This window comes from Falco peregrinus, chromosome 5 (genome assembly GCF_023634155.1).
Source record: "Falco peregrinus isolate bFalPer1 chromosome 5, bFalPer1.pri, whole genome shotgun sequence".
Lineage (NCBI taxonomy): Eukaryota > Metazoa > Chordata > Aves > Falconiformes > Falconidae > Falco > Falco peregrinus.
This window is the reverse complement of record NC_073725.1, coordinates 25,966,628-25,982,862: the sequence shown is the minus strand read 5'-3', so window position 1 is coordinate 25,982,862 and position 16,235 is coordinate 25,966,628. Positions and strand designations below refer to the sequence as shown.

The 16,235-nt window shown below is 45.2% G+C and overlaps 1 protein-coding gene across 3 annotated transcripts in view; it reads right to left on the bottom strand.

The window, feature by feature from the left end:
* Window positions 1–15,256, bottom strand: part of TNS3 (tensin 3) — a 282,225-nt gene extending 266,969 nt beyond the window's left edge. For all 3 annotated transcript variants that reach the window (XM_055807042.1, XM_055807046.1, XM_055807043.1), the window contains exon 1: window positions 15,170–15,256. In XM_055807042.1, coding sequence (XP_055663017.1) covers window positions 15,170–15,241 — 72 coding nt within the window. In that variant the 5' untranslated portion in view covers window positions 15,242–15,256. The remainder of the gene's footprint in view (window positions 1–15,169) is intronic.
* Window positions 15,257–16,235: the final 979 nt, after the last annotated feature.

Below are 16,235 nucleotides of genomic sequence, written 5' to 3'. Positions count from 1 at the left end.
TCTTCATACGCGGCCCAACTTACTAATGCCTACCATATTGCATCTTTGCACACTGTGTGCAACATGAAACTTAGAAAGGATTAAATATACCAGATGTATCTGTAAGAAGAAAAGATCTTAAAAATTTAGGCAAAAAATAAATTTCAAAGTATTATTACCGCCACTTATTGCAACAGCATATTAAATTTGCCAGGGAAACATTGAGTTACTCACTGTGTATGCACAAACTGAAAAACAGACCTTGCTCTTTGCAATGTAGTCTAAGGACATTTTTTAAAAGCCAACATAGTGAGTGGCACAAACAAGTATATTATTGAAAGGACAGTTATGGAATATGATGGATGACAGATGTTGATTTCTGCTGTGTTGCAGACATCTTCCACCAGTCACATTGAAAAGAAATTGTGTCAGCATTATATTTGATCAAAAAGCCATGAAACAATGAATGATTAATGGTGTTTCATTCCATAAGGAAAAAAAAAAGGGTTACTTTGACATTAACTCAGCATAAAAACATTTTTCTGCCTTCTACAGAAACATTTCTCAAGACTTTCACTTTGGTTTTTTACTTTGCTTTTGTTATAAATCCTGTGATAACTAGTTCCTCATTTTCCTTTCTGTAAAACTTCACAATGTAATAAAAAGTGATATCTTTTTATAGATTTTTATTTAGCATGTCTAGAATTTAATAAAAAATTTGATCCCTGCTCTCACATTCAATAGGCTGGTTCAAAAAAATCCCAACACATAAGATAGTCTCTATCCTTAGGTTTATAAAATTCTGCTGGTTCTATCACTATGACATTCTATAAGTTTTGTTCATATATTCTAGATTAAGGTCTTCCAAAACCTCCCAGAATCCATCTGGAAAAGGAATGTAATGAATATTACCAGGCTTAATTTATATTTTGCTTTCATTTTGCTGGATCCAATAACATCCCAATCATAAAGAGTGAGAAAGAAATAAAATGACAGAACTCAGATGTGACTGAGAACCAAGTTGTTTTACTGTACTGTCGTACTATGGTTGGAAAACATTAACTGGTTAGACAAGAATTTATGGAAGTTTTTAATGGACATCAGCCACATAACCATGATTTTTTAGTGTTAAACATATGGGAAAATATGAAAATCAATGATGTCTTAACTGAAGAGCATGAATTTTGCCCTAGCATGACAGAATTGAGATTATAGACTGACAGTAATCCCTCTCATTTATGATTGCACCTCGAAGCCTGGAGTATGGTACAAAACTTCTGGGAAAGGGGAAAAGAAAAAATCAAAATGAAAGAAAGAAAGAAAAAGAAGAGGATGGTGCAGGTAATTTTGGGATGAGATAGAGAGAGGGAGTTGTGGATAACATCGGAGGCATGGGGAATGGCTGACGGGCAGGTGGGGAGGTGCAGCAGGTAGCTCCTTTTCTTGGTAACACCATGCATGGTCCAGGCATTTAGTTTCTGTGTTCTTTGCATCCCTAAAGCAGAAGACTCTGGAAACGTCAGCACTGGTAGGAGCCTTGAGCACCCAGCCACAGGCAGGGAAGGCCAGCTATGTGGCTTGGAGGTTTGTGAGCATGCAGTCCCCTAGCACTTGTGCCATGAATGAGCTCTTCTGAATTTCTGAAAGCTTTACACTGTCAAGATCCAATTACGTCTAATTAGAGAGCACCTTGGTGCCTGCAGTACCACTGCACTGGCAGAAGAAATGACACCTGTAAAGTGGTTACAGAACTGAAAGCGGTAAACATAGCAGGAACTGCCGAGCTGCGCTTGGAGCCTAGATCGTTAATGCCCTGAAAGAGCATCTGAGTGTACACCTTGTGGTTTTTTAAGCACTGCTTTTTCTAACCCCTGTTAATTAGAATCTGGTTGTCCCCCAAGGGAAAGGGGGAAATGTGCACTAGTAAAGATAGGCAGCATCTGTAATCACCAGGGGAAACCCTCACACTGCAGCTCAGCCTGCCCATCTCGAAAAACTGGCCCCATAACACGTGGCACAGAAATGCTTTGGGACAGGCACTGAGGAAGGATGAGAGGGCCATCATTCATGCAAAGATATTTACTGCTTTCCCGAGATTTTGTCTTCCAGAAAACTTATTTGGAGTAAAAGAACAACATTCTGCTTCTGCTTTCTGAAGTGACAGTATAGATACGGAACTAAAAATAGTATTCCAGTGATTAAAAAAAGCCACTTAGGTTTCCTTAAGCATAGTTACAAGCTCATCTCTCTCCCCTGTTTAGCAAAATATTCAAATAGTAGAAGGACTTGAAGACTGTGTTTATATTTTCAGTATTTGAGCCTTGGCTATCAGCTTTCCTTTCACGCAACACTTCAGCAAGACATGGTACCACATCCCAGTGAAGCCAGGCCTGTTTCTGTGAATCTGGCCTGCTGATGCAAGTGGTTTTAAGGATAGGAAGGGAATAATAATGGTAAGAAATAGCCATAGAAAATGGAGATCAAGCGCGACTGTGCATTGTACGCGTTCATGTGGAAACAGGGGCTGTGCAGGATATATCTAGTAGTTGTAGAGTGCTTTCTGAAACATAACCCTAGCCTCGGAATGCAATGTAAAGGTCAGAGACAGCCACAGTATCACCACCAGGCAGGTAAAATTACAGAAGTAGCAGCCCCCCTACCTTCCCTGCCAGAGTAAATGTGACCTTCGGTCAAGCTCTGAGGTTAGCCTTTCAAAATCAATTGGAAGTTCGCTGTTAACTGCAGGAGCCAGGCTTTCACCCTGGTCCCAGCCCAGTGAGCACAGGTCTAGGGGCAGCCTTCACACTCCCCTCGAAACACAGGGTTAGTTCAGTGCAGGAAGGTCTCCTTCATTCTACTAGACAATAAGAAAACAAAAATAAACACCAACACCTCCTCCAGTTCAGAATTTCTTGAGCTAATTTGTACCCCTTATCATCAGTGGGATGCATCCCACTTCCCTCTAACACTGGGCTCTATAGCTGCCGCCGAAGCATAATCTTTATTGTAGGGAGGGAAAAAGGGACCAGTTTGTTCAGCCTGAATACCACCCTCTGAACAGAGAACACCCAACAGACTGCTCAAAGCAAATACTGCCGAGAAATCCACAAAATATAACACTGCTAGAGCTGTGGCCAGTGGTTTGGTCTGGATCCCACCCTCACACAGAGAAAGGGCGCTGGCAGCTGCATGTACTCAGTCAAGGCCCCGGGAGCCTGGAATGCATTCTTTTCCCTTGGTTCAAAATAACCTCAATTTGATGTACTTCAGGCATGCTGCAAAAGCTATTTGTTTGATTAAGCGGGGTGAGAGCACTGGGCGTTTGGAGGCAAGAAGCTCTTCTGGAATGTTTCTCTTTTTCGTGCCAGCTGGCTGAGGGAAGCTCCTATGTCCATGTAGTCACTGAAAGCTTCTTGCTGCCAAATTAATTCGTCTGTAGGATGCTTCAGAACAAACCTCAAGACACACAGGGGCCTGGCATAGATCTCTTTTAATGCAGGGATGAAGAAATAAATCCAGTTTGCAAAAGAAGTTTTTAAGCAATTCTAATCAGAAGACAAATTTTAAAAGATCATAGATGATTGCTGGCAAAGCAAAGAAGTCAATAATTAAATATTATAACTAAAAACTTGCAGTGAAGCTTCCAAAACTATTTTATTGTGTCAAAAAATGGTAAAGAGATGAACTGGCACTGTGGAGGTTTGAAATCCAAACTGAGAGGGAAGAAGGATTGTGAGGATCTCCTTCAGGTCATTACTGCTTAGCAGGCCCACGGTTTGCTCCCCTCTGCCCTAGAATTTGCTCTTTGGGGCCGGCAACTTTTACTGCATCTCATACGTCCCATGGGGCAGGGGGATACAGGCAGAGCTCCACACCCTTGGGACTGTACAGACAGACTCGCCACTCCTGCCAAGAGGGAAGGCAAGCCTTGGGATTAGGACAGACAATAGCTGGGACAAAGCTGAACAAACAAAGCTTCTCTGCTCCATTTTCTAGTCTTTCACTAGCAGTGGGGATTTTTTTTTTAACCACCAGGGTCCTCTGTGTGGAAAAGCAGCAGTTAATTATTCCACATTCAGATGTGCCAACTAATAGTAAAACACATAAGCAAAAGCAGTGGTTTTGGATAGCGCTTTTTATCATTGCTGCTTTTCAAAAGCCTGAGGTGTGTGCCCTTGGTTTTGTTTCTGCTCAGAACATAAACAGCAGTTTTACAGAGAAGGGAGTGTAGATAGAGACTAGAAGAGAAACTGCTCCGCCAGCGCGTTGCAAAGGAGATGCAGGGCCATTCCAAAGAGCCAAAGCCTTCATGCAGGTCATTTGACCTCCTAAAGATCCTCTGACATCTTCTAAATTTGTGTGAAGAATGATTTCCTGGGCAATTGCAAGGAAATTGCAGGAGACACTTGCCGAGATGATCGGTTTTCCAGCAGGGGTGGTCTGCAGCAGTCTCATCCCCACCTGCCCTTCCCAGCAGCGCAGTGGGTGCTCATCTCAAGAGCGAAAGCTGGTGTTTCTGCAGCAACAGCCCCCAAGATGTCCCATGCTTCCACTCAGTCAGCACTGCTATTTATTGAGCACATACACATAATTATACATGATCCTTTTTTGAGTCAAGTAAAGGCAGCCCATCCACCTGAGCCATGCCAGTCGTTAATGCCTTTTGGCAGGACAGATAACATGTCATAATGACAAGTCCCTTGTTGTCCCTGCACACTATTAGCACCCTTTTCAGTCCCTGTCAGCTCTTCCCACCATGGGGAAACAACATTCATCCCTGCATTGGCCACAGGCAATCCTGGATCCCACCTAATAGATAGATAGAAAAGATCATTTTATTTACAATTAATTAATACCATTAGAATTCGCTAAGATCTTACAACAGTCCACAACCACCTTACAACCAAGTGTGCTATGCCCGCCGAAGCAAAGAGCGCCTGGCTGGAAGGAGATAGCAGTGTAGATGCAGTGCAAGCCTCGGCTTGCAGTGAGCGTCCAGGCCGTCCTCCAGAGACATAAGCAGGTGCCTGTGAAAGATGCAAGCAGGTCAAGGATCTGTCGCACCAAGTGGCAGAATTACAGGAGACAGTGAGAAGGCTGCGTGGTGTTAGAGGGGCAGAAGAAGAGATAGATGAGTGGTTTCACAACCACTTTGTTATAGGTGATGCTACTCGGAACAAAGCATCATGCACCCCGGTGACCCACAAGATCAGGACCCCACTTCACTTTCCACCTTCCTGCATAACAACAAGGAACAAAAACAACATCCTAACAGCTGAACACACCTATGAGCAAGCTCTGCAGGGAGAAAGCCTACAGCAACACACATTTAGAAACCACAAAAAGAAACAATCAGTGCTTGCAGAGGGTGACTCCCTGCTAAGGGGCACCAAGGCACTCATCTGTTGGCCCAACAGAGAACCACATGAAGTTTGCTGCCTTCAAGGTGCTAAGGTCTGGGATGATACTGTGAGAATGCCACAACTTGTTAGAAACAGACTGTTATCCATTGCCCTTTCATGTGGGCACAGATGACAGAGCAAGCCAGAACCCAGGGGTTCTGGGGCAGGATCAAGCAAGGCTACAAAACCCTGGGGTGTGATTGAAAGGGATTGGTGCCTACATTCTCTTTTCCTCTGCTTTACCAGTTAGAGGAAAGACTGCAGGTAGGAACAGCCACACCATGCAAATCAACACTTGGCTACGTGGCTATTGCTATTGCCAGGGTTTTGGCCTTCATGGCTGTCAGACACTCCTTATGACTATAACCCACTAAGGAGAGACAGGATTCACCTGACTACAAAGGACAAAAGAATCTTTGCCAACAGGCTAGGAAACTTGGTGAAGTGAGCTTTAAATGGACAAGCCTGGGGGAAGGGGTCCACAGTGGTGACATATGTGCAGTTGAATGCAACAGAGTAAAAAGCCAAGCAAACCAGAGCAGCAATGAATGCTCTTTAGCTATCTCAGGATGTGTAGGAGATGAAGGTCACGTGGTAGCAAACACGCAAGGGTTGTTGATGCGTTAGAAACCATGGGAGTACCTGAGAACAGTCACATAGGAACTAGGGCTTCACCCCTAAAAAAGGTGGCAGGGCCAACAGCCCATCTGTGGCGCATCTATACCGGTGCATACAGCATGGGCAACAAACAAGAGGAGTTGGAAGCCATTGTGTAGCTGGAAAACTATGATATAATTGCAATCACAGAAACACATTGGGTTGACTCACACAACTGGAGTGCTGCAATGGGTGGCTATAAACTCTTCAGAAGGGATAGGCAAGGAAGGAGAGATGGTGGGGTAGAGCTATGTGTTAGGAAATTAAATGGTCAAGTGTTTATGGGTACAAATCAGGGGAAAGGCCAACAAGGCAGGTATCATGGTGGGAGTCTGTTATAGACCACCCAACCAGAATGAAGAGGCAGAGGAAATATTCTATAGGCAGCTGGGAAAAGTTACTATTGCTAGCCCTTGTTCCCATGGATCTTTCAACTTATGATATGCTTGCTGGAAATACAACACAGTGGAGAAGAAGCAGGCTAGGGGGTTTCTGGAGCGTGTGGAAGATAATCTCCTGACACAGCTGGTCAGTGAGCCAGCTAGGGAAGGCACCAGCTGGACCTGTTGTTTGTGAACAGAGAAGGACCTGTGGGTGATGTGATGGTTGTAGGCCACCTTGGGGACAGCAATCATGAAGTGGCAGAGTTTTTGATTCTCAGGGAAGTAGGGAGGATGGTTGGCAGAACTGTGACCTTGGACTTCCCGAGGGCAGACTTCAGCCTATTTAGAGATTTGGTTGACAAAGTCCCTTGGGTGCCAGTCCTGAAGGGCAAAGAAGTCCAGGAAGGCTGGACAGTCTTCAAGAGGGAAATCTTAAAGGTGCAGGAGCATGTGCCAAAAAGCGAGCCAGTGGGGAAGACTGGCCTGGCTGAACAGAGAGCTTTGGCTGGAACGCAGGAAAAAAGGAGAGTTTATAACCTTGGGAAGAAGGGACAGGCAACTCAGGAGGACTACAAAGATGTCATGAGAACTTAATTTGGCTACTGCAGTAAAAAAAATTTTAAATGTTTCCATAAATACATTAGCAAAAAAAGGAAGGCTAAGGAAAATCTCCATCTTTTACTGATGCAGGGAGGAAACAGTGACAAAGGATGAAGAAAAGGCTGAGGTACTTAATGCCTTCTTTGCCTCAGTCTTTAACACTAAGACCAATTGTTCTCAGGGTAGCCAGCCCCCTGAGCTGGAAGACAGGAACAGGGAGCAGAATGAAGCCCCCATAATCCAACAAGAAATGGTCAGTGATCTGCTACAACACTTAGACAAACACAAGTCTATGGAGCCAGATGGGATCCACCCAAGGGTGCTGAGGCAGCTGGTGGAGATGCTCACTGAGCCACTTTCCATCATTTATCAGCAGTCCTGGCTAACCAGGGAGGTCCCAGTTGCCTGGAGGTTGGCCATTGTGAAGCCCATCTACAAGAAGGGCCAGAAGGAGCAAGGGAAGGTTATGGAGCAGATCATCCTGAATGCTGTCACTTGGCACAGACAGGGCAAGCAGGTCATCAGGCCCAGCCAGCATGGGTTTATGAAGGGCACTTCACTGAACTTCTATGACCAGGTGACCCACTTACTGGATGAGGGAAAGGCTGTGGGTGATAGTTGCAATTTGACTTAAGATAGACAACAAATATTGATATAACCCATGTCAATTAGTTGTCAACAGCTCACCTCTCACAGTGCCTGTTATGGGTCACAGGTTCTCCCACTTGTCTCAGCTGCACTGGGCTCCAAGTACAACAACTGGTGCCCAACTCAGTCAGCCTCACACAGGGCACCAATTGCTGCAGCACAAACAAGCTATCAGGCTGCAATAAGGCTTTTACTATCGGTCAGAATCTACTGGTCCATACTGTTTCTCCTTCCTCCAGAGATCATACCACACTGTTCCTCCTCTGTCAGGGCTATTTAACTACTTAGCAGGAACAAGCTGCAGCTGCACATCATCCATGTCAATCAGCCCACTGCCTTCACTCCTCTACAGGTGAGGGAAAGGCTCTGGGTGGTGTCTACCTGGACTTTAGCAAAGCCTTTGACACCATCTCCCACAGGATCTCCTGGAGAAACTGGCTGCTCATGGCTGGGCCGGGGGTGCTCTGTGCTGGGTAAAAAACTGGCTGGATGGCCGAGCCCAGAGAGCAGTGGGGAATGGAGTCACATCCCACCGGTGCTGGTCACAAGCAGTGTCCCCAGGGCTCCGTGCTGGGGCCCGTCCTGTTCAATATCTTCATCAATGATCTGGAGGAGGGGATGGAGCGCACCGTCAGTCAGTTTGCAGATGACACCGTGTTGAGTGGGAGCGTTGATCTGCTGGACGGATCCCTCTGCAGAGGGGTCTGGGCCCGCTGGGCCGATGGGCTGAGGCCAATTGTATGAGATTCTGTTGAATCTGTTGGGCTCAGTGCCAGTCCTGCCTGTGGGTCACACCACAGGGGGCTGGGAGCTGCCTGGCGGGGAAGGGCCTGGGGGGTGGCTGACGGTCACCTGGGCATGAGCCAGCAGTGTGCCCAGGTGGCCAAGGCAGCCAACAGCAGCCTGGCTTGTGTCAGAAACTGTGTGGCCAGCAGGGCCAGGGCAGTGATTGTCCCCCTGTGCTCAGCACTGGTGAGGCCACACCTCGAGCCCTGGGTTCAGTGTTGGGCCCCTCACAAGAGGGACACTGAGGGGCTGGAGCGTGTCCAGAGCCAGGCAGAGGGCTGGGGAAGGGGCTGGGGCACCAGCCTGATTGGGGGCAGCTGAGGGCACTGGGGGGGCTCAGCCTGGAGAGGAGAAGGCTGAGGGGAGATCTTACCACTTTCTACAGCTGCCTGAAAGGAGGGTGTAGACAGGTGGTGGCTGGTCTCTTTTCCCACATAGCAAGTGATAGGAAGAGAGGAAATGGCCTCAAGTTGCACCAGGGGAGGGTTACATTGGGTGTGAGGAAAAATTTCTTCCCTGCAAGGGTCGTCAGGCATTGGAACAGGCTGCCCAGGGTGGTGGTGGAGTCACCATCCTTGGAGGGATTTAAAGGACATGTAGATGTGGCACTTAGGGACATGGGTTAGTGGTGGGCTTGGCAGTGTTGGGTTAATGGTTGGACTCAGTGATCATAAGGATCTTTTCCAACTTAAATGACTCTATGATTCTATGAATTGTGGTAGGGCTTGAAGACCAGTTAATAGAAATTTTAAAAAAGAATAAAATTTAGAAGAGAGTAAAATTATTATATAGGTGGACAAAACAGGCCTTACAGCTTCTGGCTGGAATGCTTCTGTGCAGCACACCAGATCGTATTTTTTTGTAAGAGCACTAGTCATTCTCTGTGTTAGCACATCTATGCCTGAATGCTTAATGCATCAGTTTCTCTTTGTCACATCAGAGATTGGCATCCAACAGGCTGACTGTCAGATTTAAGCCTATCCCAGGTTCAGCAGATAAATAAATTGCTTGTCTTGCTACTGATTTTGATCTGAAAATCATTAATGGCTATATTTCTCCACCCAGAGAAGCTTCAGCTTGCAAGACAGCGATGCAAACCCCCTTGTACAAAAGGATGACCCTGCAGTCATTATTTGCTCTTCTTCAAACTAGGCCATCTTTTCAGTTGGATTCACTATGTTGTAGCAATATCAATGTCCTCAAGTTTTATTTCAGATGTTCAGTTTCATAGTCACCCATAGTTTTCCTGGTGATTCTCACTTAATCTTACTGTATCTTCCATGCTGATAATTGCAGAACATACTGTTACCGCACTTTAACTGAGCAAAGGGGTACATGAAGTTTATTATCAAGACACAATAGAAGAAGGAAACTCTGAAACAGTTTTAGCATTAATCTCTTTTTGATAATAGGAGCAGTCAATATGGGGAAACAGTACTACTGTTCTTAAATTTTAAAGAAAAAAAACCCCAAACCAAAACACAAGATATGGAAGCACTGGCTTACCATCTTTTTCTTTATCACTACATGAAAAAAAGTTGGTTTGTTCTATCTGCTTTTTCAAAGTTACTCAAGATCTTTTCCTAGAGCCCTACAGATCACAAACATCCTTTTTTTTCAAAGAGTTAGCAAAAGGATCACATAAATCCCACCAAGAGTTCAAGAGAATCACTGGCAGTCACGGTATCACCATGATGGGATCAACACAATCAAAAGGGTAGGGTCATGAAGAACTTCAAGTTCTGGGAACAACTTAAGTTCTGCGACTTAACAAAGACAGGAAAGACTTTAGAGGATAACAGGTGCAGTGATAAGAAAGGATTACTATTTGTATTTACAGCAAAATATCCAGGGAGAACAGGGCTTCCCTCTGGAACATGATGTGGCTGACAGATTCAGCAATTCTACCTGTAACAGGATTGTCCTTTTTGAACTTCCAACAGTTCCTGCCAATTATGGCTTTTTTGTTGATGTTATTTTTAATGATGGGCAAGCAGCTGTAATTAAAAAGTAAACTTTAAGTTCTGTTGCGGAAGCCATGCAAAGCCAGTTTGTTACTCAAGCTGCACTGAAGACCTTTTGTAAAGGCACTATTCTGAGGGACTCTTGCAAAGAGGGAAATTAGCCATGGACAGGAACCCAGTATTAAAATCACCTTAATTACAGCATGAAAACCTGCGCTTTTAAAGACTTACCAATTTATGGCTTTAGGAATGACTTGTTTGAAGTAAGTCATGCCTCCCACTGACCTCTCTTCGAGGCTTTAATAAGGCATTACAGCGAGGTAAGAATTATCCCCATTAGCCTGCCTGGTTCATAACCACATTGTTAAATTTCAGAGAACACGTTGACCTTAGCACAAAACCCAACAGGAGGCAGCTATGCAGGTACCTGCAAACTGAGTGCCGGATCCAATATATGCATTTATAATAGCACATTACATGTACATTATTACATGTAAAATTATGATTTTTAGGAACACCTCCTTTGTCCCAAAATGAGGCAGCAGCTGAGACGGTGGATAAATAAACCACCCAGGCAATAACAGCTGCACCAATTCAAAATGCTAGTTTCCTGAAATAAAAGGGCACAAAGGCCTCAGGAGGCTACATCAGACCAAGTACAGTGCATGCTGCAATTTGAGACACCTTCTTAAAAATACAGTTGAATTTTGGAAAGTAAATAAAAATGCTGTGGGATTTCATGTTCATGATTGGAACAGTGATTTTATCCTGCATGTGCACAGTTTGTAACCGAAGAACCGCCTTTCCCAGTGCCAAGCCTTATAAATTCAACATCACTTATTCTCATGCATCACTGAATAGTTTTCTTTTTCGCAGTATATCCCATTGAAGCAAGACTGCAGTTCAGTTGCTGTCGTTGGGTTTACACATGTGCAGCTAGCCACAGCAACTGTAGTGAGGATATCAAAGAATATAGTGGACTCCAGCACCTGCTTTCTTAAGTGCACAACTCAAGTAGTACTAAAAAAGTCAAGAAGTTACCACAAAATGTTGTTATTAACATGAAGAGTCTTGAGCCAAGAAGTCAGGAGGTGCCATAGAAATGGAAAAGAAATGCAAAAGAAATTTAATCACAGGCTGCAGCCGTTACGCCTTGCGAGCCTTTAAGTGGGGACAGCCAGGCATCCCAGGAAGGGTCCTGGGAAATGCCAAAGCTTCCCTGAGGAGACACAACCCACATGCCTTTGAATCTAATTCTGAATGTAATTTTTATTAAACAAAATAATGAAGCATCTCAGAACATGTTTGCACACTTGCATGCAAAAGGATTAATGAGGTTGTGTTTAAAAAAAATGTTGATTCAGGAAACCCACCATCACTTTGTAAAATAATGACAACAGATGGGCACAGACCTCTACAACAAAAAAAATGTGGCTTTTTTTCCCTCCCGAGTCCTCTCTGTTACAAGCCATTTTGGGGTATTTTGAGTGCCATGGGCCTTTTTTTATGCTTCTTTTATTATTACCGATGAGGTCATTCCCATAATATGTAAAGAAAAAGCTTGCCTCACACCTCACATAACAAACTAGCTTTAGCAGGACTGTTCATTTGATGAATAAGAGAAGTAATAGTGAATGGCCACCTATGCTAGTTAAGCACTGAGTCTTTGCTAGTGAAATTGTGTGGTCACCAAGGAACTGCAAAGACTGAAGTTTTGCCCCAAGATACACCCCATCAGTAGGTGGAAATGTACAGCTGATTTTTCTGAAGGATAAAGAAATGGAAGCTTATGTTACTGTGTTTAAGTAACTTTTAACATCAACATGGAAAATATCCTAGAAAACTCCTATGCATTTCAATACTAGAATGAGATTGGCTATGAACCATAGTCTGCATAACATTAAAGGCAAAAAGTGTGACTATTTTCACAAACCTCAAACCCCAGTGTTAGCAGGGCTCATCAAAGTGTGCGCGAGAATGAATAAATGTAACAGACCTAGAAGAATTCATTATGTAGTCCATAAAATCTCAATCTGAAAATTTAATTTTTGTATTGTTACTTTTTTCCAAATAGTAACATTTCTTTCTAATATCTTTTTTTTAATTAATAGCAAGTAAGAAGACTTTAGAAGGGAAACCTTAATCTAGCAGCATTGTGGACAGTGAAATTCATTGTTTAGACCTTCAAAATGTTTCATGAAGATGATGCTAGCAGCATAATTTCTCAGAAAACTCAAATTAATGTACAACTTTATTTTCCAAAATAGCATCAAGAATAAAACCTTGTTCAGATTCAGGGCAAAACTCCACTGACCTTTAAAGGTATGAGCTGGAGAAGTGAGGAGCAGAAAAAGTTGCTATTAACATTGGCTTTTTGAGCTGGGATACAAATACATATGCTTTCCACCTGCTGTACTGGGAGCTGTGAATACACGCTTTGAACTCACAGCTTTTCTGTCTGATGGACAAAGAGGAGAGCTCTAGCATCCTTTAAGGTGTATGGCACACTTTCTGGAACATAGATATCTGATGCTTGTTTTTAGAATAAATCTAAGTTGATGTATCATGAGCCACCTCTAATTCAACCGCTGTCACTTCTTTTTTTCATTAGCACGTGATCATTTTAATTAGGAGTGCAGCAGAGGAGTCACTATCTTGGATGAAGACCCTGTTGTATTAGAAACTAAACAGGCGGAGAGGAAAAAGATTGAAGAAATACACAAAAATTATATCAGTCAAAACATCATTAGCTCCAAAAAATGTAGCTTTTTTAAAAAATACACTATGATTTCTCTTAAGTCCATACCTGCCCTAATTCACAGAACACATTGTTCAGATGGTACCTTATTCCATAGAAATTTTCCAAAGAGCTCATTCCACAAGTCTGGCATCTACCTGCACTTTATTCTTACAGCACATGAGATCCCTCTCACATTATTTTTCTAATTTTTAATCAGAAAAAGTAAGTTGGGAAATTTGTGAGTTACCATCCCAGGCATGGTGCTCCAAAGCATTCCCTGGAGTTGCACAGTGAAATACTTGTGCAGCTCATGGAAACACATTGTCTCATCACCATTCAAAGTGGGCAGAGGCAGGTTTACATTATGTGTCATTCAGTTAAGGATAGGGTACACTTTTTGAGCGGAGTATTCAATAGATTATATAAATCCACTCATGCCCGGGACTTTGCTTCAAGATCCCAACATTTTAAGCAATAAACTTAATACCTGCACAAAATCAAAGCTTTACTTGCAGGCATGGATGCTCATGGAGCATTTCTAATCCAGAAATAGTTACCCTTAGAAATAATAATTAAAAAAAGAATTAATTAAAAAGGATTCTGTATTTTGTTGCAATGAGTCATTTCCTTATAACAAATATTACTGATTATAACAGCAGTGGAGTTGGCAGGTTTGGAGTGCTGAAACTGTGCAAAGTACTGCGTTATATAAAGATTTGTTCCTATAAATCAGAATACTTCATATATATTCATACTTCATATGAACAGCTATGTATTCCTAGAATACGTGTATCTCTGAAATGTCACCAGCTCTGTTTTTAATCATAATAACTTCTAAGCATCCTGTTTAGTTAGATGTGTGAATGATGCTTACTCTTAGAAAGGAGAAAAAGGAGAGAGAAAAATAGAATCTGTGCTGTACAGAGTAATATTTTATTTAACTTTTAGGTGAAAACCAAAGAAACATACCCAAAATACACCCAGAAAACCGCCCGTGTAACGATTTATTTTTATTTTCTGTAAGAGGGTTACCAGCAGATGGAATATCAGGCAAGGAGAGAAACTGCTGTAATAGTTTAAGACTACTAATTTTAATTAATTAAGACATAGTGTGCATATGCCCATGTACAACTCACCATAAGGTGATATAACTATAAATACCATTTAAAAAACTCTGTAAAGACAAACACACATCCTATATGTGTTATACACATACTCATACGCACATGGAAGGTATTCCAGTGATGCGACTCCAGTTGCAGGTGTTGCCTTCAGCATTTGTTTCCTAATACCCTGCACTTTAAAAGCTGAAGCGAGAATAAACTTCAAGAAAGGGTGTAAAGCCTCGTATTCTAAATTACTGAAGAAAATGGTTCCCCCGTTTCTCCCCACTCCAGAAGGTGACCGCGGGCTAGAGAGGGCAGGAGGGGCTGTGCCCGAGGGGAGGATGCTGCGGTGCCCCCGCACGCCCCACCAGGCTGGCGTGCACCTCGGGGACGAGCAGCGTCGCTTAAAGGGCTGCTCCGACAAGATTCTCCCAATAAAACCCTATCAGAGAGCCACAGAGCCTTCTGAGGACACAGTGGCTGGCAGAGAACGAACCAGAGCCCCTTCCTCGCTCCGCACCACCTGCTGTCCCCGCAGCTGTCCCCGCATGCACAGGACCCGCAGCGAGCGGCACCGCTTCGCAGCGCCGTCGCCCTTCGCAGCAGCAGCCCAGGCGCGCCCCGCAGGCCTGCGGGAGGGGGCTCGGCGGGGGGCTCGGGGCGCGGGGTGACGGCCCGTCGCTCGGGGGCTGGGGGGCGAGGGCGCGGGGGGCGCAGCCCGCAGCAGGCTGAACCCCAGCGGTGCCCCCGCTGCCCAGGGGCCGCGGCGCGGCGGGACTTCCCCCCCCCAACCCCGTACCTGCGGCGAGACCCCCCCCCCGCCCCGTACCTACGGCGGGACACCCCCGTACCTGCGGCGGGACACACACACACACCCCGTACCTGCGGCGGGACCCCCCCGTACCTGCGGCGGGCTCGGCTCCGGTGGGACGCGGCTGCTGCTCCTTCCGCAGCACGGGAAGCCACCCCCTCGCATCTTCTCCCGGGGTCCTCGCAAGCAGGGCTGCGTGGGGGCTGGAGGAAAGCCCACCCTCCCAGCGCGGCGCCCTAGCCCATTCTGAGCCGGGGGGGCAGCGGCCTCGCCTTCTGCTGGCTGGCCAGGGGCTGCCGGCCCCCCAGCCCCCCAGCCCAACCCGCCCTGCCCAGGGATTGGCCGGCTCCCGGGGCTCCCGGGGACATTCCACATGTCACCGCGCATTTCCCACATGCCGCCGAGCATCCTCTGGCCGGCGGGACCCCACGCCTGCCCTGCGCGGCTGCCCCCCTTTCCCCCCCCCCCGCGGGCGGCTGCCCCTCACGGCTCCATCCCAGCACCCCTGCTACTTACATGAGGCAAAGGGGCTTAAAATCTAGGGTTTACTTTCCTACTGGTGATATTACTTTTCAAGAAGCCTGCATTTACTCATTGTTTTCTGGAAAACGGTAGGAAAAAAATGTGAAAGACGAGCTGTGCTTGCTTTCTATACTGGGGATATTATACTTTGATTTGTGTAAGATTTTGCCGGATTTGTATGGTTTTCACAGTCAATATCTGCTAGGTTTGTGTGCGCTGGGTTTCAGGCACACATACGGCACGCAGAAGTACTTCGTTTTTCAGCAGAGCACTGAAGAATGCACGTGGGGTGTGCATAAACAAGAGCATCGTAAACACCCTGCTGAAGCCCCTTCTCAGAGGAGGCTGTCATGGCAGCAGCGAACTTTTTCCTTTACCTTTTCCTACCTTTCAGATTTCCTCAGGAAATGCAAGTTGCAGCATTCTGGCTGGCAGTCCTTCATGGCCTCACCGAAAAACCTTGAACTTGCTGTGAATGGAATGGAGCTTACCTAGGAGCTTTGGTTACAGCTGTGCCACTGCGGCCAGAGAACCCGCCAGGAGCTGCACAAATGCCATTGCCACTTTCAGAGTGCAGGAGCCACAGCATACACCGTAAGAAGCCTCATGGACCATGAGAGACTGCACCATGAAGTCT